General features: G+C 39.6%; 2 protein-coding genes across 3 annotated transcripts in view; one reads left to right on the forward strand and one right to left on the reverse strand.

Annotated features, from left to right (window-relative positions):
- Positions 1–7443, forward strand: part of LOC308087534 (NACHT, LRR and PYD domains-containing protein 12-like) — a 135356-nt gene extending 127913 nt beyond the window's left edge. For both annotated transcript variants that reach the window (XM_080431469.1, XM_080431470.1), the window contains exons 24-28: positions 630–669; positions 4623–4876; positions 5133–5249; positions 6208–6349; positions 6622–7443. In XM_080431469.1, the coding sequence (XP_080287595.1) occupies positions 630–669; positions 4623–4876; positions 5133–5249; positions 6208–6349; positions 6622–6953 (885 nt within the window). In that variant the 3' untranslated portion in view covers positions 6954–7443. The remainder of the gene's footprint in view (positions 1–629; positions 670–4622; positions 4877–5132; positions 5250–6207; positions 6350–6621) is intronic.
- A 5161-nt stretch (positions 7444–12604) lies between these two features.
- On the reverse strand, positions 12605–27016 carry LOC308082077 (extracellular calcium-sensing receptor-like; the record flags this gene model as incomplete). The annotated part of the gene is made up of 8 exons (XM_080423685.1): positions 12605–13518; positions 13941–14064; positions 14356–14568; positions 22420–22584; positions 23461–23661; positions 24010–24237; positions 24354–24440; positions 26756–27016. 8 exons carry the CDS (start codon positions 27014–27016, stop codon positions 12605–12607), a joined length of 2193 nt encoding a protein of 730 aa, XP_080279811.1.
- Between the last annotated feature and the right edge of the window lie 890 nt (positions 27017–27906).

Genomic DNA, 27906 nt, shown 5'->3' on the forward strand with positions numbered 1-27906 from the left:
CCAACAGATCTACAGAAACATATGGGAGAATAGCATTTGAATGTCTTCGCAAAACAAACTTGGTAACTTTATACTAAAATCAGTGATCCAAAACACAATACTTAATAGGGGGATATGGTTCAAATATTCCACACATCCTGTAATGTGGCAGCTGATGATGCTGTATCTGTACTTATAACTTCCCTAGTTGCTGATCATATTTTATTCACTTGGATTTTCTTTAAAAAATATTATGTATGTTGTTTGTTGTCCACAGATGCTATGTAACCTATGCTAGATGGTTTGTTGTTCAGACAGATGCTACGTTTGATGTTTACCTGCTATAGTTACTTTGTAGCACTTTTCAATTTTCCTTAAACTCCATTTACTCCATTTACTTCTCAAACTTTTCATCGTTGAGGTCTTTGTGTATGAGCAGACCTCCTGCCTTGTTGTTTGCTGAAGTTTACTCCGGTTTGGCACTTTGGAAATCGCGCAGAGTAATAAGTTACAAGTAATATGTTGTAGGTCTCTCTTGAAAAAAGAGATGATACAGTAAACTGATTGGAAATAACCTGGTGAAAATAAAGATAACATAAATGAATAAAGGTTTATAATGATACCCCTTCTCTCTCTTCTTTGTCTTAAAGAAAGCAGACACCTATGCAAGAACCCAGAAGGGAGGTGAAGGTATGTATCTTGCCAGAAGACACTAACTATCATTAGGGCCCGAGCACTGCACCAGCACAAAGCCCTATTGAAAGCCCTATAAGCGTTTATTATTTCTATTTTGAGGGCCTAAACATACTCAAAAGTGGGGTGACTAGATCCCGGGGTGGGGGGGGCAATAATGATAAGTTATTAATTAAGTTGCTAATAAATGCCTTCATGTTTGACCATAGGCCTAATATATCACATTTTGTTATTCACCTGCTGTAGGGGATATTTCTCATATTTGAACAGGCTTAAAAACACATCTTGCAGGATAAGACACACACACACGAACACGCACACGCACACACGATGACGATTAGAGTTTGGAGTCCTTTTGCTTTCCTTTGAGGCCGGCACGTTGATGACTATATAAGCCGATCCTTGACCGACAGATTTTCTGGCAACTGGTGCACTTGAACTCCTGGCCTGGTGTGGCTGCGGTAGAGGTAGAGGGTAGATCTGTCGCCCTTTCGAGGAGCACATTTGTCCATCGTAGCTTTCTGCTTGATGTTGATGAGCTTTACGTCGTTTACTGCAGGGCGCCAAGAGTTTTTATCAGTGGCCATGGACTCCCACGTTTTAATCTCCAAGCCTGCAACAGTAAGTTGGTATTTGAGCTGGTCTTTGAAGCGTTTACGTCTTTCCGTCCACTTCTGTCCCACTTCCCCTGACACAGTTCACTGTAAAGGACTGCTTTTGGCAGCCTGGTGTCCTCCATACGTGAGACATGCCCGGTCCAGCGCAGCTGACGAACCAGCAAGGTGGTAACTGAGCTTTCTCCAGGACTTCCATTTATTTCCATGTTGGTAATGCTGTCCTGCCATCTGATATTTAAGATAGAGCGCAGGCAACATTGATAGAAGCACTCAATCAGCCTCAGCTGCTTCCCGTAGAGCAGGGGTACCCAAGCACCGGTGCCGGTCCGCGGGACATGTACCACCGGTCCGCGGACTGGTTCCGGTCCGCGGGACAAGTACCACCGGTCCGCGGACTGGTTCCGGTCCGCGGGACATGTACCACCGGTCCGCGAGAAGGCGGCCGGGAATTCCAAGTTTTCCCCGCCGTGAATCTATAACCTTGCGTCGCCAGGATTTTCCATAGAGCCGAGAAAAGTTGAGTCGGTCACATGAAGATACCAAGGATTCGTCAGTGATGTCAATATGGTTTATAAACAGCTTAGTCCGTGCTACTTCCTGTAGTGACATCACTGTTGAATCCTTGCTATCTTTTGCCTTTGTTCCAACGTGTGATGACTGTAGACTGTAGCCTATTTTGTCACGATGGAGCTAATGAAACACTAAACAGGATTATTATTTTATGTCAACATTCAAGTACATCTATCAGAAGATGTAACCCAGGTAAAGTAATGCATCACTCTGCAAGTTTAACTAAAGTTTTCTACCTGTCCAAAGTCATTTCTGATACTGACATAACCTTCTTTAATCACCCTATCCTTGCTGATATAACGCCATTTAGGTCAATGATATAACATTATGTAGTGATATAATAATATTTAAAAGCAAACCCTCTAATGTATTCACGTGCTGCCTGAGCAGTGCTGTGTCCAGTGTCCATTTGTGACAGATTTTTACACAAGTGGCCTAATGGCTCAATAGCGCCCCCTATAAAATGTCAACGTTGAAGCCCCACAATACGGTTTCACCTACATGTATAGAAAAAATTAAACACCTGTATCATGTCCTGACTTACAAAAAAGTCTCTTGGAGCCATGACCTAAATCCAACAGGAAGTCAGCCGTTTTTAATTTATTGTGGCGTTCCAGTGCCATTTTCACGGGTCGTACTTTAACAAACTCCTCCTAGGAGGACTGTCAGATCCGCCTCAAACTCGTTCAGAGTACACAAAAGACCTTAATGATGAAAAGCTTTATCAAAAGCGTGAGTTTTCGTAAAATGGTGTGACCGCGGCACAGCGTTAAACGTCCTTGTTTCACCGGCAAACAGGAAGTGAAAATAGCTGATCTTCGAGGTAATTATTTTTCTCTTTCATTGTATTGAACCGATTGTCGTAGCCACTTGTAAGTGGCCTCATTGGACTCGTTTGAGAGGCCTTGTCCTTCATTGGAGTTAATGTGCCCCACCCCCTTTTCTGATATTTCATAGTTTATATCTTTTGCTATAACTTTTGAAAAGTTTGTTGTACAGAGTCATGAGTCGCCTCAGTGGCCTTGATTGAAGATCCTTGTCCTTCATTAGAGTTTCTTAGCTCTTCTCCCTCAGCTCTGCTCAACACAAAGACCTCAACGACTTTTTGAAAACAACGTGACCGCGGTGAAGCGTCAACCTGGACGGACTGTGAGATCCAAATCCGACGCCGGGACATGCCGTTCCAAACTGGTTCCTACCGGCTCCGGCGTGGCGGTTCTTGTCCCGGGCGATCCAGGTTCCTAACGGCTCCGCCGCGGTTCCGGCCGGTTCTTCCCCGGTGCACCGGGCACCTCTGCGGCTCCAGAGGCTGTTCTCCGGCACACCAGCAGTGTCTTAACCGGTTCCCCTACGATTATTTCCTGCTCGGGAAGGCTTTCCCGTGGTTCTGAGCGGTTCCGAGCGCACAGTGGCCCATCAGAACATAATAGTTTACATGTATTAGTCATGGCCACTGCATTACTACATTAACATTAATGCTCTGTAATGAGACACAAGGGAACAGCCACACATATACTTTAGTCCTTTTACAAATTAGTTTGTTTATTTTTAATAGAGAAGTCGGGATGTTCATATTTATTTTGGACCTTTAATAACAGACCTTATAATGACAGAAAACTGAATGTGCGTTGTTAATCAAGAGCCTCTCTCTCGCTCGCTCGCTCACTCGCGCGCACACACACACACACACACACACACACACACACACACACACACACACACACACACACACACACACACACACACACACAGCCCACTCCCCAGTCTTGACTCTGAAGTGTGTGTTTGTTTGGCTACTTTTTTGGCCAAGCAAAACTGTTCTTCCACTGTTCTTATTTGATTGGAATACAAACATTTAATCATGAAAATGATCACAATACACTGATGTTGGCAGTATTGTGATTTTCATTATAAATGTCCTCTGAACGGCCTGTACAACCTCGTGTTCATTTGTTTACACATTTTGGTTTGCTAAACAAAGTCCTGTCTGAACGCTAACCAGACCAAACACAAAATCGTCACCTTGCTAAACTAATGGCCTATGTCATTTTTCAAGTTTTTCAGGAAAAAAAAAAACTGATCCAAAACAAAACTATATGACATTTCTTAATCATTTCACCCAAAATGTTTATAACAAATTATGACTATTTAAATATAAATAACACTGTCTGTCAGTTATGTATCATAAGACATTTAAATAGGTTTAAATAGGATTAAATCTGACTTTTTTGGCCTAAGTCACACTAGAGAGTTAGGCCATTATACTAAAAGGGGAGTGAACAGCATGATCCAGTGTCATGAGGAGCTGACTTAGCAAAAATATAATTTTCCTCAAAAAAAATGACTTTAGGCCATTAGTTTAGCAAGGTGACGAAATGCAACATAATATAACAATTACTATGTTTAAATCCATGAAGGGATGTTGTATTTGATGGAAGCATCTGACAACAGAGTCATGAATATGTCCTCCTGTTAAACTGAGACGGTTTATACATGTTGTTAAAGACATCACATGTTTCTTTTTAAAGATTTAGTTTTTAGGCTTTTAAACCTTTATTGATAGGACAGTAGGCTGACAGGAAATGGGGAGTGACATGTAGCAAAGGCCGTCGGGACTCGAACCCGCGACACGCTGTCAGGCTACACTTGAGCCTATAGGTGCCTGGACCGCTATGCCAGCGGCCCGCGGCGGGCCATCACATGTTTCTTTTGAGCTTTTTTACCATGAAATGTAATCTATGATGTTTTAAAACCCTTTCACAGGTTATAACCTGGCTGTGGTCCACATCACAGACGATGGGATAGAGCTCTTAGAACCACTGGAAGTGACCAAGACTCATGTGATTGTGAATGTGACCCACCTGTCTATCTATGGACTCGTGTGGAAGAAGATTAACGAGATGTACAACTACATCAAATCAACATACGGTCAGGTTCTGCTGTTCCTTCCACCACCAGAACGTCGAACAAGGAAACTGATTGTGTTGATGCTGCCGAGTAATGTTTCTGCCAAAGAGGTAAAATGTTATCTGTTAAATAGCAAGCATCTCAGAGTTTGAGTTATTGAACTTACATTCAGATTTTGAAAACACAGCCAGAGGCTAGTCTGTAGTGACACTGACAGCCAATTTAAGATCAAAGTTTATATGCTGTATAGTGGACCTATAAAGACAAACTAGTGAGTCAAAATACCCTGGTATTGATGATGGAAACAAGTATCAGACATGATGATTGAACCATCTGGTCACAAGTCGTGTGTTGGTGTCATTGTAGGTGAAGACACATCATACAGAGAAGAAATACAAAGAGACCACCTCCGAATGTGTTTTCATCCGAAACCAACGCTACAGACTGCAGACTACGTGTACTTCATATGAAGTACAACCTGAGGTATCACACATTAAAACTACAACCTGACTTTAGTATGTTTAAACAGAGTGAGTCATGATAATATCCTGCTAGTACTATTACTAATACTATGATTACTATCACTGCTAATGTACTACAAAACAATAGTTCAAAATCATCTGATTATTGTCATATCACTGGTTTACAGTTGTAAAAAGTGGATAATAATAATACAACTTTATTTGTATAGCACATTTTTAAACAAAGTTACAACAACAACAACAACAACAACACAATAATACAATAACAGTGATTCCCTTGAAATTAGTTCAAGGGAGAAGAAGATAAGGGGGGAGAAAGGGAGAGCAAGGAAAATAAAAAACATTAAATAACATGTCAAAGAGAACATACAGTATACACACAGTATGAGACCATCAGATACAGTATGTACATGAGGTTATGAGCACTTTATATTTGAAATCTGAACGTTTATGTAGATGTGCTGGTTGTAAATGTAACATTTTAAAAAAACAGGAAGAAGTATCAACATGACTGTCATGGTATGACAGTCATGTTTCAGGGCTATCCAAGAAGGTGTGCAAAAGGACCTTTCTCTACAAAATATGTACAAACCATCTTATTGTGCATTCAATACTAAGCTATTAAAATGTATCTTGTTATGTTTAAAGACATATTGACATTTTTTGGGGAAAAAATAGTTTTTAACAACAATTTTGCGGACCCCCTGCAGTACCCCCTGTTGAAGATCTCTGGGTTAAACATAAGGTGATTATCATATAAGGTATGTGCATGATTAGACATAATATGGTTGCAAAAAAAGAAGAGAGAAATAGGGCAGAAACTTTACAGGTAAAACAAAATATCACATGGCAGGTCCACAGGGAACATAACATCCTCATGAAGATGAGGAGGGGGGGGGGGGGCGGTTCATAAATCTGTTTTATTGTTGTATAGTTATCCATCTAATCTCTGTTTTCAGTCTGTGGTTTATCGTCTGAACTTTGGACCAAATTTCCATCCAACGTTTGAGGTGAACATGGATCTCAACGAAGAAGTCGTCTCGTTGGCAATACTGGGACCTGAGGACGACCAGGTCTGGAATGGAAAGATTGTACTGGAAGGTAAACAGAGTTATTCATCCACCTCAGAGTTATTCAGTTTAATTGATTTATTATTCAACTTTCACCACCATAAGTATATTTTGTGTAGAAGACTTACTTAACTAAACTTACTTAAGACATTTGTATGAGCAATGATATGAGGAAGTTGTGGTTAACATTAGACTATTTATACTTTAATCAATCAAACATCCTTTCACGTGTTAAGGTGCATTGTTTGCTTTTTATTTGATGCCAATAAATGACTCTTATCTTTCCTCCAAAATGCCTTCCAGACGCCGGCCCGAGTCAGCCAAACGTGTCGACAACGATGATGACATCACAGGGAGCGGAGACGTTGCTGTCCGCCGTGCGAACAGAGTTCGTCAAACGAGTGTCGGACCCCGTGCTCAATGGTCTGCTGGACAAACTGCTGGAAGAGAAGGTTCTCAACGATGAAGAGATGAACTCCATCAGATCGAAGGCATACAGCCAAGAGAAAGCTAGGCAATTCATCGACATGGTGAGAAATAAAGGGAACCAAGCATCTCTGAAGATGATCACTGCACTTCGTCAAATGGATCACAACCTTCATGAGCAACTGGGTTTGGACAAACTCTTCTTCTGATTAGGATCATAATGTTGTCTGATGACTAGAAATGAACTGATCAGCAGGATCTCACATCTCAGGGATGTTTTGTCAGGAAATGTTAAATTCAGAACATTTCATTTGACCCATCAGTTTCCCGCCTGGATCAAGTTTTCTGTATTTGGGGGATTTTGCAAACAACTGAACCCTTTAGCTTTTTTTATCTCTCATTGATTTTGATTTACATGAATGATGGTGAATTCCAATGTTAAAATCTCTCTCCTACATGTAGGTTTGATTACAGATGCCGTTCTGTTTCCTAAAATCGTCTTGAGGTGTTTTGAGACACCATTCTGCACATGTTTGATACTCTGTTGTTCTCATGAGGGAACATCTTTAAACTTGAATGCATATAAACTGCTTTTCTATTGATAAACTGTTCATACCTACCAGAGATGTATTATAAATGTGTTTGACTGTGTATACAGCTCTGTGCTTCAATAAAAGCCACAAACCATACATTTAGTCATGTGTAGTTTTACAGATTATGAGCTTTGTTCTTTGTGACAGCATCAGATCATAATGACAAAGTATAAATGAGTCTTTACAGTTGGTATATCTATCCAGTCTTTGATTTAATCAATTAGCTGCTATCAATATTAATATTAAAGTGTTTTTCTGTTAAAGGTAAACGGTGTAACTTTAAGACTATTTTATTTATATAAATATTGTAGCTGTCATTTATCCCTCTATCAGCCACTATATTATTGTGATGGTGTGTTTCCCTGCAGAAAGACACGCCCCTCAGGGAGCTGACTTATATTCATTAGAATGCCTTCTGAGGGCAGCATTTAATTTCATTGGTTCTCTCGCCCGTCCAATCAGTGAGGGCGGGAGGCGGGTTCAGACCAGGCTGTGAAACGTGACTTTCTACTAATTATCCAAACCCAGACTCTACCCGCTGCCTCTGTGAGCTAGGCTCAGCGTTAGACTTCCACTCACAATATCATGGGATCCATTCCTACTCTCTAAACTACTTTTTTCACATCAGGCCAGTTCACCCAAACAATTACTAATTGTCTATCAATTACACACCCCATGACATCTTTTAGTTTTTGTCTCATTCCTGAAACAATAATGTGATGACCGGCGGAAATGCAGGTCAATTGAGTCTCCTACGGGAGACATAACATTAGGATCTTTCCACTGGTCAAATTGTCTCAGGAAAACGACAAAAACAAAATAATCTCCATGAATTCAAGGCTTCATGGGGTTTGTAATTGATAGAAAATGTTTTTTGGGTGAACTATTCCTTTAAGGTAAAAGTACTCATTATGAATGGCCCATATCACAAGTGACAATTTATGAAGGATTGACTTATAAGTGATTGAAGTGACATCATCGGCAATGTAATGTTACATTTCTCTTATACTGTATTTTCTCTTAAGTGAAACAATAAGAAAAGCCTACCCGGGATGTATCAACCTGTTCTTAACACATTGACTGCCAGGAATTAAATAATTCATTAATCCACCTTGCCAGAGGTTTTACCTTATTTTGTTTGAGGAGCCGCCGTTCTTTTTTTTTTCAACCCGGATGTAAACAAACAATGTCTCCATGGAAACACAAGCCTTTCTGCTTTCCACCAGAACAAAAATGTTGTAACCGCGATCGTCCATTCTGTAGCTGTAGACTGTTGAATATGGCCCGTTTTCATCAAAAAACACAGTTTGGGAGAAGAAATCCGATCTAGGTGTGTGAAAATTGATGATCTACAAGCTACCAGCACATCACATCTGATATACAAGCTACCAGCACATCACATCTGATCTACAAGCTACCAGCACATCACATCTGATCTACAAGCTACCAGCACAACACATCTGATCTACAAGCTACCAGCACATCACATCTGATCTACAAGCTACCAGCACATCACATCTGCAACTGAGCAGGTGGATTGGCAATGTTCACTGCTCAACACCATTGTGCGCCAAAGTATAAATCAGGCGTTAGTAGAGGACACGTAACGGGCTGAACACATGCAATATCATCCAGGGTTTTATAGTTACAATTGGGATCAATAGACCAATAGTATTTCTTTAGCCCATGAATTTGATAATCCAACTTCACAGGGGCGTGGCAGTCGGCTAGTCCACACGTGGGGAATTGATCAGCCCCATGGATTGGTCGCTTCTCTCCGTTTCCATGGCAACGACGGGTTGGCAGGCAGCAGCTCGTCACTATAAAGTTAGTTTGTTTTTGTTGAAGTTTAACCTGATTTAAGTTTGTATCAATTCAATTCATTTTCTGTAAACATAATTATTTGCTGTTAATAAATTCACTTATTTGCACAAGAGCTGTTGTCCTCCATCAATTATGTCATGATCCTTGGCCTCGACAAAGAAGGTAGTAACAACTAAATAAGAGAAAATCCGTTCTTATATCGCTTCCTGAATGAGGACCAATGTCTTCTATTTCAACATGCTAACTTTCCGGGAAGAGAAAGGTGTTTATATTAGCTTGGATTCTCCATCGATGATGTCACTGGTAGGCAGGTTTCTGAACTATCCACAGCCCTCCTCTGAGACACAGGGCCCTATTTTACGCGACATAAGTACCGCCAGGTCTTATTCCTTCATTTAAGACGTGGAGGCGTGACCAATGCCATTTTGCTATTATGGTGCAGTAATCTGCGCACTGCACCAAGGCGCTATGCGGTAAAACAGCCCTGAATTAGTCATGGGTGTGTTTGGGCGTTACTTTAATCAATCCAATCAGAGTACCTGCCATTCCCTTTAAGATCAGTGCAAGAGGCAGTGCTATTTTCCGTGCCTTAAGCGGTGAGACCAAAGAGAAAGAAACTGCAGAAAGGTCACATCAGGGGCCCCCAATTGCCCCTGGTGCCTCCAATCTGGCACAAGCACTGTTAAGGGGTCTGCGATGACAGTAGTCACACCAGGGGCCACATTGTGCAACCCGGCTTACTGTGTCAGGGGCCTCTGAGGGGCCACACACTGTACAACCCAGTTTACTGCTGCCAGGACGATCCTAAAACCCATCGAACAGCTCTACAAAAGTGCGCTCAAGGTGTTTGACAGGAAGCCTCACTCTTATCATCATTGTAACATACTCAGGAGGCTCAATTTTTTTAGCTTCGACAATTTCAAAAAGTTCAAACAGGTTGGGGTCATATACAAGACCTTACATGGTCTGTGCCCGCCCCCCCCTAAGGGAATTCATTAAAAGGAAGCCTGAAAGAGGAATCAGTACCAGAGCAACCACTCGAGGAGATTGTGAAGTGCCGCACCGGCAAACAACCTTCGGTCAAAATGTCCTCTCAGTACAGGGTTGTGTAGCATGGAATGGCCTTCCTCTACATATAAGGGATTGTGCTACATTTCCATCTTTTAAATTCAATGTGAAAAGATGGTTGCTTGAAAACCAAAGCTGCAACCATTTGTGATCATATTTTAGTTTTTTTTTTAGGCTATGTGATGTAATGTAATTGTATTTCACCGTTTGTCTGTTTTCTGATGTTATTGTTTTTCTGTTTTTATGTTTTGTGTGAGGACTGCGGATGAAAATTAGCATCTTGCTAAATCCGGTGAATTTACGTTCATGTGACGTTCATTAATATGCTCTGTCCTGTCTAAATAAACAAATAAAGTAAAGTAAGGAGCCCTCCGGGGCCACACCGTTGCTCCAATCCGGCACCAAACTTGGCACAAACACTGTTCAGGGGTCTGGCGTAAAAATGGTCACACCAAAGAACCTAAATGGCACACATATGGGAGGCTAGAGCTTCTGTAGCCCTAAACATATGTCCAGTCCACCCAGTGTGTCTCTACTGTAGCCCTAAACCTATGTCCAGTTGTGTGTGTATACCGTAGCTCTAAACCTAAGTCCAGTTGTGTGTGTATACCGTAGCCCCAAACCTACGCATGTCCAGTTGTAAAACACAGGGATGAGACCAAGGCACTCTTGGGGAAAACCTTTAATAGTTTGGCTAATGCATAGCAAGAACAAGAAATGCACTTACGCGTTGCGTAGGGGTGTGCCAATATATCGTCCCGCGATATATCGCGATACGTTTGCATGACGATATGTATCGCTTTGGCGTTTTCTTTTTTTCCCATTTTTTTTCTAAATAAATATATTGTTTGCAATAATAATAATGCAAAAACAGAAGTATTTGTTTGCATTTGCTCCCCCCCCCCATCCCATATATATTCATATTAAAAAAGTGCCATATATCGTATCGATATCGTGAGCCCAATATCGTGTGTGTGTGTGTGTGTGTGTGTGTGTGTGTGTGTGTCTATTTTACATGTTGTGCCTACTGGGCTATTATATTCACTGATCTGTTGTTGTAGTTTATCTCTAATGCTTATCATGTTACTCTTTTACCCTGTTCAGTAAAGCACTTTGTGACTATGTCTGGAAATGTGCTAAATAAATAAATTCATTATCATTATATTGATCACATGAACGCCACACACAATAGCCTAAGTAGTCTTACCATCTGATGAGGATACAGTATGGATGAGATCTAGCTGTGTCCAGAACAGTTCCGTAGTAGGACAGTGATATACAGTATTAATCCCTTCTGTAGTACAGGGAACAGTGATATACAGTATTAATCCATTATGTAGTATAGGACAGTGATATACAGTATTAATCCATTCTGTAGTATAGGACAGTGATATACAGTATTAATCTAAAAGACACATTTCCCCTCCGTAATCAATAAAGCTCTGGTCGGATAGCTGCGTTCCAGTATGCCCTGGATTCCAGCATCATCTTTTTACCTCGGTAAAGGTCAGCAATGTTCAGTAGAACAGGCTTATATAATATCCTTTCCATGTTTTATGAGCCTATTATTTGGTGGTGGTGTTAAACTTTGTAAACGTCTTATTCTCATTACACCTGAGAGCATTACGTTTCTGCTGATCCATCGTGTAATCGATGGACTCTCTTCCAGACAGAACAAGTTGTCAAGGCGATGCGACGTCAATGAGATCTGTATTTTTTTTTTAATTGAACCTCTTCAGCAGGGTGAAGTCAGTTTCACGTTCGGTGAAGTCAGTTTCACGTTCGGTGAAGTCAGTTTGAAGTTGGATATTTCCTGTTGCCTTTTATGGTGTGAAATGGGGCGTGGACAATGCAAATGAACTTCTCTGGAACGCGCTTTTGATTTGAGTGCCAAACACTAATGGGTTAATGTGAGAACAGAAAGCCCCTACATAGAAAAGTAGAACTTAAATGGAATATAGTCCACAGGGTGTTAGACTGAAACGTATAGTTATAGTACATGAAAATACCCAAAATATATAGTCTAACTAATGTTTTACTCCAATTTATTAGGCCAACAGAAAAACAATATAAAAACATTATTTCTTATACTGTGAGCAATGTAAAAACAATATTACAATATGCACTCTTAAATAATATCAATGGCCACTGTTGAATCATTGACATAAAGTTGTGGGTGAGTAAATTACAGCATTTATTTGTTTTGTATGAATGTGTTCATGGGTTTCTTCCACAATGGGTCAAGGAAGACACTGGGAGTATCATATAATCATCATTATCATTAATAATACAAGACCATGACCATGCTGAGGCACATATCCAAATAAACTTAATGTAAAATACAAAGAACATGAATTATCATTGAATTTCTGCTTCTACGTCTTGGTGGCGCCACGACCCATGATGGACTTCTTAGTGTTTCTCTCGGGTTTCAAAAGGATTATATAACACTTTGGTCCAAACAGCGCCACCAGAAGGCCAAAACTCGATGCTAAAATAGCAAAGACCTCCACTACGTCTGCGTATTTGCCTGGAGAGCTGATATATGCCGGGATGAAGGCTATCCACACGGCACAGAAGATCAACATGCTGAAAGTGATTAACTTGGCTTCATTGAAGTTGTCTGGAAGATTCCTTGCCATGAATGCTAGGACGAAGCTGAGGAGTGCCAGTAAACCAATATAACCAAGTAACACGGCAAAACCAACTGTCGATCCCACTTCACACTCATAGACTATCTTATCACTGTGGTATTGTGTGTTTTTATGAGGAGTCGGTGAAGCAGACACAAGCCAGACTATGCAGATTATCGCCTGGATGGAAGTAAGAGCCAGAACTATTCCTCTCTGCTGCATAGCACCAAAAAACTTCATAATGTCTGCACCGCCAGGCTTGGAGGCCTTGAACACGGCCAACACCACCATAGTCTTTACCAGGATACACGAGACACACAGCACAAAGCTGATCCCAAATACTGCGTGCCTCAGCTGACAAGTCCAGAGTCTGGGACGACCAATGAACAGAAGTGAGCACAAGAAACACAGTTTGAGTGACAACACAAGTTGGAAGCTGAGTTCTGAGTTGTTGGCGCGTACCATGGGCGTGTCCCGATGATAGATGAAGATTCCCAGGACAATGGCACAGATAAGCGTGCCCAGCAATGAGACGGCTGTCAAGGAGATGCCCAGGGGCTCGTGGTAGGAGAGGAACTCCATGCTCTTAGGGACACAGCGGTCACGCTGGGGACTGGACCAGAAGTCCTCTGGACAACTGGTGCACTCTGTAGAGTCTAAAAGTGTGAAAAGTTAATGAGAGAGAGAGATAAGCAAAGTATTTTCCTAAAGATAACCTACATTGTTACTTCCTACTCTCCTACTATTAGTGCAGCGGGAAATGTTTGCTTCACCGGCGGGTTCTGCCGATGCTTTTTGCTACTTTACCGCTCTAAAGCTTATTTTTTACTGATTGATTAAAAGGATTAAACCCAAGAATGGCTTGTTTCCATTTGGGTCCTGTGTATTCAATTCATTGACACATTTAATGACAAACAATAATATACAATACTTGGTGGGGGGGGGGCATTTCTGGTGATAGGCTGGGACTTTTTACAACTTAAAAACTTGTTATAGCTCTAGTTATGAAGTGACAGCTGCAGTCCCAAGTCTCTAGTCTTCTAGTAGTTTTGGTGTGGAACTAGTAATGTAAACCTACCAGTCTGATTGCTGATCTCTCCCTCAGAACAAGCAATGCAGTCAAAGCAGCAGACAGGTTCTCCTTTCCTTCTGGCCACACGGGTTCCAGGGGAACAGCTCTCACTGCACACTGACCGAGGAGGCTGCAGAGGAAAGGGACAACGATCAGCCTGACACTCAGCCTGGATGTTCATTTGGTTTCACTCCATCATTCAGTCTGAAAGCCCTGATCAGTGCAAACGTTTTCTGAGATGGGGGCGTGGCCAAAGTGGGACTCTTTGAAGATTGGTTCATACTGGATTATCCCGATCCCAATTGGGCCGGGCCGCCGGTTAGGGGTGGAGCCAGGCTACACAACGATCAGCTTCAGTCTAAACTAAATTACATTCACATCATGAGCTCAACGTGAGTTATTTTAGAAAAGCTGAAATTACCTTTTTGGATTCAAAGTTCCAGGAGATTCTGTCTTCATCAAGGATGAACTCTTCATCTCCGGAGGCCGACTTCCTGACCACACCTACATTGTGAATCTTTGTGCTTCCGTCAGGACGCCACGCCCAGTTCATTATATCAAAGATTGGTATAGCATCACCATTCTCATCGAATGATACATGCTCACCAACAGATGTGGTGAAGTTGACCTTTTCCAGGTAATAGAGAAGCTAGAAATGGTGATGACCAGAATCATCAGTGGTGGAAAAAGTACTAAAATGTTTTACTTAAGTAAAAGTATCAATACTGCAATATAGAAATACTCCGTTACAAGTAAAAGTCCGGAATTAAAAATGTACTTGAGTAAAAGGACAAAAGTATTGGTATCAAAATGTACTTATAGTACCAAAGTAAAAGTACTAAAATGTTTGAAAATAGCAGATCTACAAGCTCACAACGCGTCGCGATGCGATGTGTTGTGAGCTTGTAGATCGGCTATTTTCAAATAGCCTATATAAAAAGGGCTAAAGCGGTTAATGTATGTGTTATAATATAACAATTGATATCTGCAACAAGTAACTAGTAACTAAAGTTTTCAAATAATTTTAGTGGAGTAAAAGTACAATATTTGCCTCCGATATATTTTTTATATTTGTATTTATCTTGCCCCAAAAAAACGCTCGTCCGGGGTCAAATCCAGCAAGCTCGTGATGGTTGCCACCAGGTATTTGTAAACGTAACCTCAGTAAAACTATGTCTAAACCTAACCTTATTCCTAACCTTAACCTCAGTAAAACTATGTCTAAACCTAACCTTATTCCTAACCTTAACCTCAGTAAAACTATGTCTAAACCTAACCTTATTCCTAACCTTAACCTCAGTAAAACTATGTCTAAACCTAACCTTATTCCTAACCTTAACCTCAGTAAAACTATGTCTAAACCTAACCTTATTCCTAACCTTAACCTCAGTAAAACTATGACTAAACCTAACCTTATTCCTAACCTTAACCTCAGTAAAACTATGTCTAAACCTAACCTTATTCCTAACCTTAACCTCAGTAAAACTATGTCTAAACCTAACCTTATTCCTAACCTTAACCTCAGTAAAACTATGACTAAACCTAACCTTATTCCTAACCTTAACCTCAGTAAAACTATGTCTAAACCTAACCTTATTCCTAACCTTAACCTCAGTAAAACTATGTCTAAACCTAACCTTATTCCTAACCTTAACCTCAGTAAAACTATGTCTAAACCTAACCTTATTCCTAACCTTAACCTCAGTAAAACTATGTCTAAACCTAACCTTATTCCTAACCTTAACCTCAGTAAAACTATGTCTAAACCTAACCTTATTCCTAACCTTAACCTCAGTAAAACTATGACTAAACCTAACCTTATTCCTAAACTTAACCTCAGTAAAACTATGACTAAACCTAACCTTATTCCTAACCTTAACCTCAGTAAAACTATGTCTAAACCTAACCTTATTCTTAACCTTAACCTCAGTAAAACTATGTCTAAACCTAACCTTATTCCTAACCTTAACCTCAGTAAAACTATGTCTAAACCTAACCTTATTCCTAACCTTAACCTCAGTAAAACTATGTCTAAACCTAACCTTATTCCTAACCTTAACCTCAGTAAAACTATGTCTAAACCTAACCTTATTCCTAACCTTAACCTCAGTAAAACTATGTCTAAACCTAACCTTATTCCTAACCTTAACCTCAGTAAAACTATGTCTAAACCTAACCTTATTCCTAACCTTAACCTCAGTAAAACTATGTCTAAACCTAACCTTATTCCTAACCTTAACCTCAGTAAAACTATGTCTAAACCTAACCTTATTCTTAACCTTAACCTCAGTAAAACTATGTCTAAACCTAACCTTATTCTCAACCTTAACCTCAGTAAAACTATGTCTAAACCTAACCTTATTCCTAACCTTAACCTCAGTAAAACTATGTCTAAACCTAACCTTATTCCTAACCTTAACCTCAGTAAAACTATGACTAAACCTAACCTTATTCCTAACCTTAACCTCAGTAAAACTATGTCTAAACCTAACCTTATTCCTAACCTTAACCTCAGTAAAACTATGTCTAAACCTAACCTTATTCCTAACCTTAACCTCAGTAAAACTATGTCTAAACCTAACCTTATTCCTAACCTTAACCTCAGTAAAACTATGACTAAACCTAACCTTATTCCTAACCTTAACCTCAGTAAAACTATGTCTACACCTAACCTTATTCCTAAACTTAACCTCAGTAAAACTATGACTAAACCTAACCTTATTCCTAACCTTAACCTCAGTAAAACTATGTCTAAACCTAACCTTATTCCTAACCTTAACCTCAGTAAAACTATGACTAAACCTAACCTTATTCCTAACCTTAACCTCAGTAAAACAATGTCTAAACCTAACCTTATTCCTAACCTTAACCTCAGTAAAACTATGTCTAAACCTAACCTTATTCCTAACCTTAACCTCAGTAAAACTATGTCTAAACCTAACCTTATTCCTAACCTTAACCTCAGTAAAACTATGACTAAACCTAACCTTATTCCTAACCTTAACCTCAGTAAAACTATGTCTAAACCTAACCTTATTCCTAACCTTAACCTCAGTAAAACTATGTCTAAACCTAACCTTATTCCTAACCTTAACCTCAGTAAAACTATGACTAAACCTAACCTTATTCCTAACCTTAACCTCAGTAAAACTATGTCTAAACCTAACCTTATTCCTAACCTTAACCTCAGTAAAACTATGTCTAAACCTAACCTTATTCCTAAACTTAACCTCAGTAAAACTATGACTAAACCTAACCTTATTCCTAACCTTAACCTCAGTAAAACAATGTCTAAACCTAACCTTATTCCTAACCTTAACCTCAGTAAAACTATGTCTAAACCTAACCTTATTCCTAACCTTAACCTCAGTAAAACTATGTCTAAACCTAACCTTATTCCTAACCTTAACCTCAGTAGAACTATGTCTAAACCTAACCTTATTCCTAACCTTAACCTCAGTAAAACAATGTCTAAACCTAACCTTATTCCTAACCTTAACCTCAGTAAAACTATGTCTAAACCTAACCTTATTCCTAACCTTAACCTCAGTAAAACTATGTCTAAACCTAACCTTATTCCTAACCTTAACCTCAGTAAAACTATGTCTAAACCTAACCTTATTCCTAACCTTAACCTCAGTAAAACTATGACTAAACCTAACCTTATTCCTAACCTTAACCTCAGTAAAACTATGTCTAAACCTAACCTTATTCCTAACCTTAACCTCAGTAAAACTATGTCTAAACCTAACCTTATTCCTAACCTTAACCTCAGTAAAACTATGACTAAACCTAACCTTATTCCTAACCTTAACCTCAGTAAAACTATGTCTAAACCTAACCTTATTCCTAACCTTAACCTCAGTAAAACTATGTCTAAACCTAACCTTATTCCTAACCTTAACCTCAGTAAAACTATGTCTAAACCTAACCTTATTCCTAACCTTAACCTCAGTAAAACTATGTCTAAACCTAACCTTATTCCTAACCTTAACCTCAGTAAAACTATGTCTAAACCTAACCTTATTCCTAACCTTAACCTCAGTAAAACTATGACTAAACCTAACCTTATTCCTAAACTTAACCTCAGTAAAACTATGACTAAACCTAACCTTATTCCTAACCTTAACCTCAGTAAAACTATGTCTAAACCTAACCTTATTCTTAACCTTAACCTCAGTAAAACTATGTCTAAACCTAACCTTATTCCTAACCTTAACCTCAGTAAAACTATGTCTAAACCTAACCTTATTCCTAACCTTAACCTCAGTAAAACTATGTCTAAACCTAACCTTATTCCTAACCTTAACCTCAGTAAAACTATGTCTAAACCTAACCTTATTCCTAACCTTAACCTCAGTAAAACTATGTCTAAACCTAACCTTATTCCTAACCTTAACCTCAGTAAAACTATGTCTAAACCTAACCTTATTCCTAACCTTAACCTCAGTAAAACTATGTCTAAACCTAACCTTATTCCTAACCTTAACCTCAGTAAAACTATGTCTAAACCTAACCTTATTCTTAACCTTAACCTCAGTAAAACTATGTCTAAACCTAACCTTATTCTCAACCTTAACCTCAGTAAAACTATGTCTAAACCTAACCTTATTCCTAACCTTAACCTCAGTAAAACTATGTCTAAACCTAACCTTATTCCTAACCTTAACCTCAGTAAAACTATGACTAAACCTAACCTTATTCCTAACCTTAACCTCAGTAAAACTATGTCTAAACCTAACCTTATTCCTAACCTTAACCTCAGTAAAACTATGTCTAAACCTAACCTTATTCCTAACCTTAACCTCAGTAAAACTATGTCTAAACCTAACCTTATTCCTAACCTTAACCTCAGTAAAACTATGACTAAACCTAACCTTATTCCTAACCTTAACCTCAGTAAAACTATGTCTACACCTAACCTTATTCCTAAACTTAACCTCAGTAAAACTATGACTACACCTAACCTTATTCCTAACCTTAACCTCAGTAAAACTATGTCTAAACCTAACCTTATTCCTAACCTTAACCTCAGTAAAACTATGTCTAAACCTAACCTTATTCCTAACCTTAACCTCAGTAAAACTATGACTAAACCTAACCTTATTCCTAACCTTAACCTCAGTAAAACTATGTCTAAACCTAACCTTATTCCTAACCTTAACCTCAGTAAAACTATGTCTAAACCTAACCTTATTCCTAACCTTAACCTCAGTAAAACTATGACTAAACCTAACCTTATTCCTAACCTTAACCTCAGTAAAACTATGTCTAAACCTAACCTTATTCCTAACCTTAACCTCAGTAAAACTATGTCTAAACCTAACCTTATTCCTAAACTTAACCTCAGTAAAACTATGACTAAACCTAACCTTATTCCTAACCTTAACCTCAGTAAAACAATGTCTAAACCTAACCTTATTCCTAACCTTAACCTCAGTAAAACTATGTCTAAACCTAACCTTATTCCTAAACTTAACCTCAGTAAAACTATGACTAAACCTAACCTTATTCCTAACCTTAACCTCAGTAAAACAATGTCTAAACCTAACCTTATTCCTAACCTTAACCTCAGTAAAACTATGACTAAACCTAACCTTATTCCTAACCTTAACCTCAGTAAAACTATGTCTAAACCTAACCTTATTCCTAACCTTAACCTCAGTAAAACTATGTCTACACCTAACCTTATTCCTAAACTTAACCTCAGTAAAACTATGACTAAACCTAACCTTATTCCTAACCTTAACCTCAGTAAAACTATGTCTAAACCTAACCTTATTCCTAACCTTAACCTCAGTAAAACTATGTCTAAACCTAACCTTATTCCTAACCTTAACCTCAGTAAAACTATGTCTAAACCTAACCTTATTCCTAAACTTAACCTCAGTAAAACTATGACTAAACCTAACCTTATTCCTAACCTTAACCTCAGTAAAACAATGTCTAAACCTAACCTTATTCCTAACCTTAACCTCAGTAGAACTATGTCTAAACCTAACCTTATTCCTAACCTTAACCTCAGTAGAACTATGTCTAAACCTAACCTTATTCCTAACCTTAACCTCAGTAAAACTATGTCTAAACCTAACCTTATTCCTAACCTTAACCTCAGTAAAACTATGTCTAAACCTAACCTTATTCCTAAACTTAACCTCAGTAAAACTATGACTAAACCTAACCTTATTCCTAACCTTAACCTCAGTAGAACTATGTCTAAACCTAACCTTATTCCTAAACTTAACCTCAGTAAAACTATGACTAAACCTAACCTTATTCCTAACCTTAACCTCAGTAAAACTATGTCTAAACCTAACCTTATTCCTAACCTTAACCTCAGTAAAACTATGTCTAAACCTAACCTTATTCCTAACCTTAACCTCAGTAGAACTATGTCTAAACCTAACCTTATTCCTAACCTTAACCTCAGTAGAACTATACCACATGTTACTGATTATAGACAACTAGATGTCAGGGCCCTCACATCTAGTTTAACAAATACAGGTCAAGAGACCCAAAACGCCAAAGCCTGGTGTGAGGAGATGCTTCGCGGCCCTCACATTTAGGCCCCAACCTTATATTGTTCCAATTCTTCTCTTTCTACCTGCCTGGCATTTGCGTGGCTCAAAGTCAAGACACTATTGCAGCGCTCTAATTCATCATAGTCTTCGAACATTTCCTTTGTCATCCCTTCTAAATAGTCAATTTCCTCCTCTTGGCCTAATTATAGCTCTGCACACACGTCATGCGCAGTCCGGCCTCTCTGGCCTCTCCTCTCCTCTCGGCTCCTCTCCTCCCCTCTCCTCCCTCCCCGCTTTGCTTTGCGGCCCTAACCTCTAGTCACATCCTCCCAACCTCCCTACCTCGGTCATGTGATAAAGAGGTCAGACTTCCTGTATCTATGCTATGGCAACCTGCCAGATCAGGCTGAGGGTCTGATAGGCGAATCAGAGAATCAATCAAACCGAGAGTCCGATCACTGATCGAGGTGGGGTAAGATGCCTAAAACATAGCCATAGCTCCGATCAACAGTCTGTGACGGGTCTTGGAGGCATGTGGAGTGATCCTGTGCTTGCGAATCGCTGCCGAACTTCGGAGCTTTGGTCAAGTATATAGTAGTAAGATGTTATTTTATTGCAATCCGTCTTTATTTCCTGCGTAATCGACTAATCCAACGTCAAAGTGTGTGGTTTGGAGCAAATGGCGCTGCGCAGTGTAAATCATTGTCTTTGAATTGACTCGAATCTTATTTAAACACAATTGACACAAGGAATTGACACTTTAACTTCTGCTGATTATAGGAAAATTAGAATCAGATATTTGTTGAGAATTAGGAGTGAGGAAGACTTCTGAATGTTGTGTGACTCTTGCATATTGAAGAGAGCCATGACCACATCTCTAGGCAAGAAGACATTGTGGTATTTTATTTCACCACCTCCAGAAGAACATATAATGACCACCTGCACCCTATAAAGACCACCTTCATTGCTCCGCCCCCTCTGTGTTCTTATTGGCTGGGGTTTAAACAGCCATAACTCCACTTCCCAGCATGCTAAACGCCCCAAACTTGGTTAGGTGCTCTTAGACGGCCAATAGGGACGGGCTGTAATTGCTTAAGTCCCGCCCTATCTTTGTTCCTATTGGCGGGGCTTTAAATAGCTATAACTCCAGTTCCTAGTATGCTAAATGCTTCAAACTTAGTGGGTGGTCCCTCAGACTTCTAATTTCATTAAAAGAAATTACCATTTCCGTTTTTTCTTTATTATTTCAATGGTTTCAATTCAATGGTGCAACCCGAAAGTGGATCGGTTCACTTGCAGTCTTACCAGGAAGTGGTCGTAGACCACTACCTCCTGAACTTAAGGTTGCACAGCTATGACAGTGGACTTGGGTGCTGCAAGTGCATTGCTGCTCAGCAGCAGTTTATAGCTATGTTTAACACTTCAAATGGCCATCTTCTCTTTTCAGCGCAACATAGGACAAGGATCGAAGGCCACGTAGAGGCCTGAAAATCTAGTTCTTGAATCCAGAATCTTGAATCCAACTAGAAACATTTAACACATTACCCGCCAAGATATTAAACATAGTTTTTGTTATCCCCTTGCCAGCGTTTATTACCTTAAATAGACGATCTTTGAAACGCTGTGGAAGCCACGATGTGTACACAAATGTAAAAACAAAAAGTCTCCGTGGGTTGGGGGAGGCATCCGTGTATCCACTGGAACAATAAAATTCCAACCGTGATCGGCCATTACAGTTAGAAGTGTTTTTCTAAAAATCCTATAGTTGGGGCGGACGGATGTGACGTTTTTTGGGATGACGTCACATCCGTCTACTGCTTCTCTGAGTGACGAGGGATCATTCCTAAGCTGTGTTAGAGCGCCCCTTGTGGAATTTTCCTCCCAAAAAGTGATGGAATTAATAGAACGCACATCTGCGTTCTTGGCAGGCAATATGTTAAAGGTTAACTGAATCAATATCCCACCTGCCATGGCTGTATTGTCTGCAAACTGGCACAGCCATGCCCAGGGAAAGGCCCTCTTCCTGGCACACACTGCAACATGTCATGGAGGGCATGGGCCAGAGCGTACACAGCCTTGTACACATTATACTCTGCCCTGTAGTCCAACAGCGTAGTTTCTGCTAGGTCCTCTTGTCCAGTACACACCCTTCCACCCGCATCCACCCACTCTGACGGAAGGGGTGCAAATTTACACTGAAATGTGTGCTCCCAAAACTGCCTCACCTGAAGAAACAACAATGAAGACTTAAGCATAAATACAACTAGAGATTTGGGCCGCTTCGCGGCCCTCACATCTAGGCCTGATCAAAAGATACTGCGTCCAGAAAAAAGGAAAGCTGCTGTGGCTAAAATGTTAGGATGTAGTAGGAAATGTCGTTTTTTATTAACCGTACACTATGTAAGTACATTGAAGACGGGGAAATAAGCCTATATTATAGCCAGAGCTCTGATCAACAGTCTGGGGCAAGTTTCGGGGCAAGTGGAGTGTTCGTGTGTTGACCAACCAGTCATTTCAATTAAAGTAGTAGGATAACAGATATCATTTAGAAATAACAGCTTAACTCATTCACTGCCAAGGACGACTTCTGACGACTTTTAGTTTTGTGGGGTGGGGGGGGGGGGGGGTGGCTGTGAATGATCTAAGCACCACTTAAGAAGAGCACACCCAGAAATCAAGTGATCACAACATTTATAAAAGTAAAATTTTCTCGACTTTCTGTTTTTTTTCTGACGTTTTTCAAAAAACAAGCCACATTCAAACGGCCATAGCTCTGGAACGGAGGATCTTGACCGGCCAATTCCCTACTAAGACATTCCCTACCTATACAAAGACACCCCTGTGCGTGTAATGAGCCGATCTCCGTGAGGACTGAGGTCACAGAGACTATTCCATGACTGTTCAAAGGTTCAGTAAAATCACTGGCAAGGGGACCGGAGACAGATGACTTCATTATTGAATTCCTGGCAGTGAAAGAGCGAACACATTAAACAAAATATACTCACTATGTTATCTTCATGGTTGTTGTCAGGATGTATTTTTGACAAAAAGTCCTCGAGACCCGGTATCTCTCCACGACGAATGGCAAATCCCAGGGTGCCTCTCAGGTAGGGCAGGTTGTTAGGAGCCATGAGACCTGGGTCTCCCCACCAACCTGACGTGGCGGGTAAGATCCATAGCAGACCTGTCACATTCTGCTTCACCACCTGTTGAGTGTTTTGAAAAGAGGAGGTAAAAAAGCGGGCTGACTTTCCTTCAATACATTCTCATCTTAGATTCCTTCCAATTATGAATCCCTAAATGCCTAAATCCCCCCCCAAAAAAATTGTTTGCATTTGCTCCCCCCCCCATATATTTCCGTAAGCTTCTCCCCCCCCCCACCATATATTTTCATAATAAAAAATTGCCATATATCGTGTCGATATTGTGAGCCAATATTGTGTATCGTATCGTATAGTGAAATGAGTGTATCGGCACACCCCTACTAAATGTACATGTATCATAACACAGACCTCCTCCATGACATTATGTATATATCTCGCATATCCAAATACGATGACCACACGAGCTGTGGACGTCTTCATCACGGTGACAATCCTCTGGAGTTTATCCAGGTCATTCTCAAAGGGCAGAGCCTCTGAATAAGCCACACAACCCAGACCAGACTCGTCCAGGTCAGACTGGATTAATCGGGCGGCATCACGTCCGGCTTCATCATCACTAAACAACAGTCCTACCCAGGTCCACTCAAACCACCTCATGGTCTGGAGTATAGCTCGCACCTGATTGGTTAAAGAATGGAGGGATAATTACTTAGGTTAGATTATTCACATGGTGCTGAATGAGTGTGTGGAACATGAACTAGATACCAACATGTCTATTGTGTGTACAAGTTCACCTGGAAGACAAAACTTGGTATTGTTCTAAAGAAGGATGGGAACTGAGTCAGGTCACTGAGACAGGAGCAAGCAGCATAGTAACTTATCTGAAAAAAGACAAAGCACAAAACATCTGTTCAAACACTCTACTCTATGTGACCATTTTTGATTGGAGGACAGTCATCTCGCTGGTGCCCATTCTTCAGGAAAGCAGAAAAAACTTGTTTTTGCAGAAAACTTTTTTTTTATACAAAATGAGTTTATAGCCCAGTTAGACTCTTCACATACTAGAGCATGTCTGACAGAAATTTCAGATCTTAAATCGACATGTAAATATGAAATAAATGCATAAACATGTAGTAAAATATAAGGTTAGAGCTAGCATTTGCTAGCATTGCTAACCAAATCCTCAGTTTCCTTCCAAACATTGTGAAATCGCGGTACAATCCGCTATTTCTACCCGATCGTTTTGAAAGGTATCACTAGTCTGTTGGCTTGTGTCTAATGTAAATATCAAATAAAGATGTATTAACAATCATATTGTGTTAAAACTGGGTGAAAACGTATCTATGTTAGTCCTCCTGAGGCACTGGAACCAGGCAGTGGCAAACACTTGGTCTCAGAGAGCATACATAACAAAGAGAGCCTTGGAAACAAAATAAATGCATGATGATGCATGATGGGATTGATAGCCCAGTAGTGCTACTCTGACAGAGAGCCATTGAAGTGGTGTTTTCTCTACTCAAGAGTTCTATAAGCTGTAGTTTCAAAACTATTCACTCAATCTTATTAACCAATATATGATTATTTTGCTATGATTCCCTGCTTTCTTATGACATGAAAAAATTAAAATGAAAAAATGCTAGTCTCCCAGTCAAAGTTGGTCACCTATGATCACAATGTGTTGTTTTAACACAAACACTCTACTCTATGATCACAATGTGTTGTTTTAACACAAACACTCTACTCTATGATCACAATGTGTTGTTTTAACACAAACACTCTAGCCTATGATCACAATGTGTTGTTTTAACACAAACACTCTACTCTATGATCACAATGTGTTGTTTTAACACAAACACTCTACTCTATGATCACAATGTGTTGTTTTAACACAAACACTCTACCCTATGATCACAATGTGTTGTTTTAACACAAACACTCTACTCTATGATCACAATGTGTTGTTTTAACACAAACACTCTAGCCTATGATCACAATGTGTTGTTTTAACACAAACACTCTAGCCTATGATCACAATGTGTTGTTTTAACACAAACACTCTACTCTATGATCACAATGTGTTGTTTTAACACAAACACTCTACCCTATGATCACAATGTGTTGTTTTAACACAAACACTCTAGCCTATGATCACAATGTGTTGTTTTAACACAAACACTCTACTCTATGATCACAATGTGTTGTTTTAACACAAACACTCTACTCTATGATCACAATGCAGACTGAGTACATCTGTGTATCCTTCAGCACCATGGACAGCACTGTCACAACACATCACATTTTAACCTGAATTACTTATTATTTAATGAATTACTGGGCTACACATTTGACTAAGACACATGAACATGGGCTTGTTCATAAGACGGGCAACAACAACAACAAATCCTTTGTGGTAATCACTCCCTTTCTCTCCTAAGAGAGAGAGAGAGAGAGAGAGAGAGAGAGAGAGAGAGAGAGAGAGGCAGCGAAAAGCTAACACGGACACAGATAAAAAACCAACTAACACACAGGATAAACAGTCACTCGTTAAGGATTACAGAGAAATGTAACCTTATTATTGTGTGTGTGTGTGTGTGTGTGTGTGTGTGTGTGTGTGTGTGTGTGTGTGTGTGTGTGTGTGTGTGTGGCTATACTGCCCTGGGTAAAAACAGACAAAAAAACCAAAACATTTCCAACACAGATGCATTGACCTCCGACCTTTAGAAAAGCTGCTTCACACCCTTCCCCCTCTCTGCTCTGCTAAAGGAAATATCGTGTCTGTCGGTTAAAAACCTTGTGTGTCCAAAACTGTTACTTTACATTTTCACTTCAAAACTAAAATAAATAAATAACAGAAAACATAGCAGACCCACAAGGTCACAACGTGTCACACTGTGATGTGACCTTGTTGATCGGCTATGTTTGCTACTTTTCTCTAACGCTGTAGTATGACCAAACAGGGCATTAATAAAAAAAAAAAAAAAAAAAAAAAAAAAAAAATATATATATATATATATATATATACTTTTTTAAGTTGAAATATGGAGACACAAGGTTTCTTCTGACAGCAACGATTATGTTCCATGTGTTTCAAACTGCAAAAAGACCAAATATATTATGTATCATATTTTAGTAAGCGACATTAAGCACATATAAAATAGACCATGTGGGTAAAAGGGGATTCAAGTAGGAAACTTACCATGGGCACTCTGTACAAACCTAACATTCTAGAGGTGGCAACAGAACTTTTAGAGGTAGAAGGACCCACTATTCCGATCACCGGAGGAGACCCGACACAGCTCTCCTCCAGTGTGAACCGCTCCTCTCTCCCGCTGATCAGGGACGTCGCTGCACGGAATGCAACTCCCAGCGTGACACAGGTATCATAGATACTGTATCCCAGGGTCACGTTGGGCAGCAGGCTGGGGTTTCTGTTGATCTCGTTGACGGCAAAAGCCATGGTCTGGGCCCATCTGAACCCATGGATGTTAAAACTAACACACACAAAATCACACTGTAAACTTGAATAGCATTGCTGTCAGAAACCATGTTTCTCCGTATCGAAAGGTTTTGTGTTTTTGTTTGATAAATCAATGTCTTATACTTATACGCTGTCTTACTACAGGGCAGTGGTGGAGAAAGTACTCAACTGTTTTAGTTAAGTAAAAGTATCAATACTGCAATGTAGAAGTAGAAGTAAAAGTCCTGAAATCAAAATTTACTTGAGTAAAGGTACAAAAGTTTTGGTATCAAAATATACTTAAAGTACCAAAAGTAAAAGTACAAACATTTTTGAAAATAGCAGATTGACAAGCTCACAACGCATCGCGTTGTGAGCTTGTAGATCGGCTATTTTCAAATAGCCTGGGTATAAAATAGGGCTGAAGTGGTTAATGTATGTTTTATAATGTAAAAATGTATATCTGAAAAGTAACTAGTAACTAAAGTTTTCAAATAATTGTAGTGGAGTAAAAGTACAATATTTGCCTCTGAGATGTAGTGGAGTAGAAGTAAAAGTGCAGAAAATTGGAAATACTCCAGTAAAGTAAAAGTACCTCAAAATTGTACTTAAGTACAGTTCTTGAGTAAATGTACTTAAGTTACCTTACACCACTGCAAAATGACACTGTAAACTTGAATAGCATTTCTGTCAGAAACCATGTATCTCCATATTGAAAGGTTTTATGTTTTTGTTTGATAAATCAATGTCTTACTTTGTCTTACAACAGGGTCACACAAACGTAGCGAACTAGCCGATCTACAAGCTCACAAGACGTTGCACCACAACGTCTTGTGAGCTTGTGGATCGACTAGTTTAACTATTTTTCTTATTTTTTTCCTTTCTTTTCT

Source organism: Gymnoscopelus braueri (genome assembly GCF_963280865.1).
Source record: "Gymnoscopelus braueri genome assembly, chromosome: 1".
NCBI lineage: Eukaryota > Metazoa > Chordata > Actinopteri > Myctophiformes > Myctophidae > Gymnoscopelus > Gymnoscopelus braueri.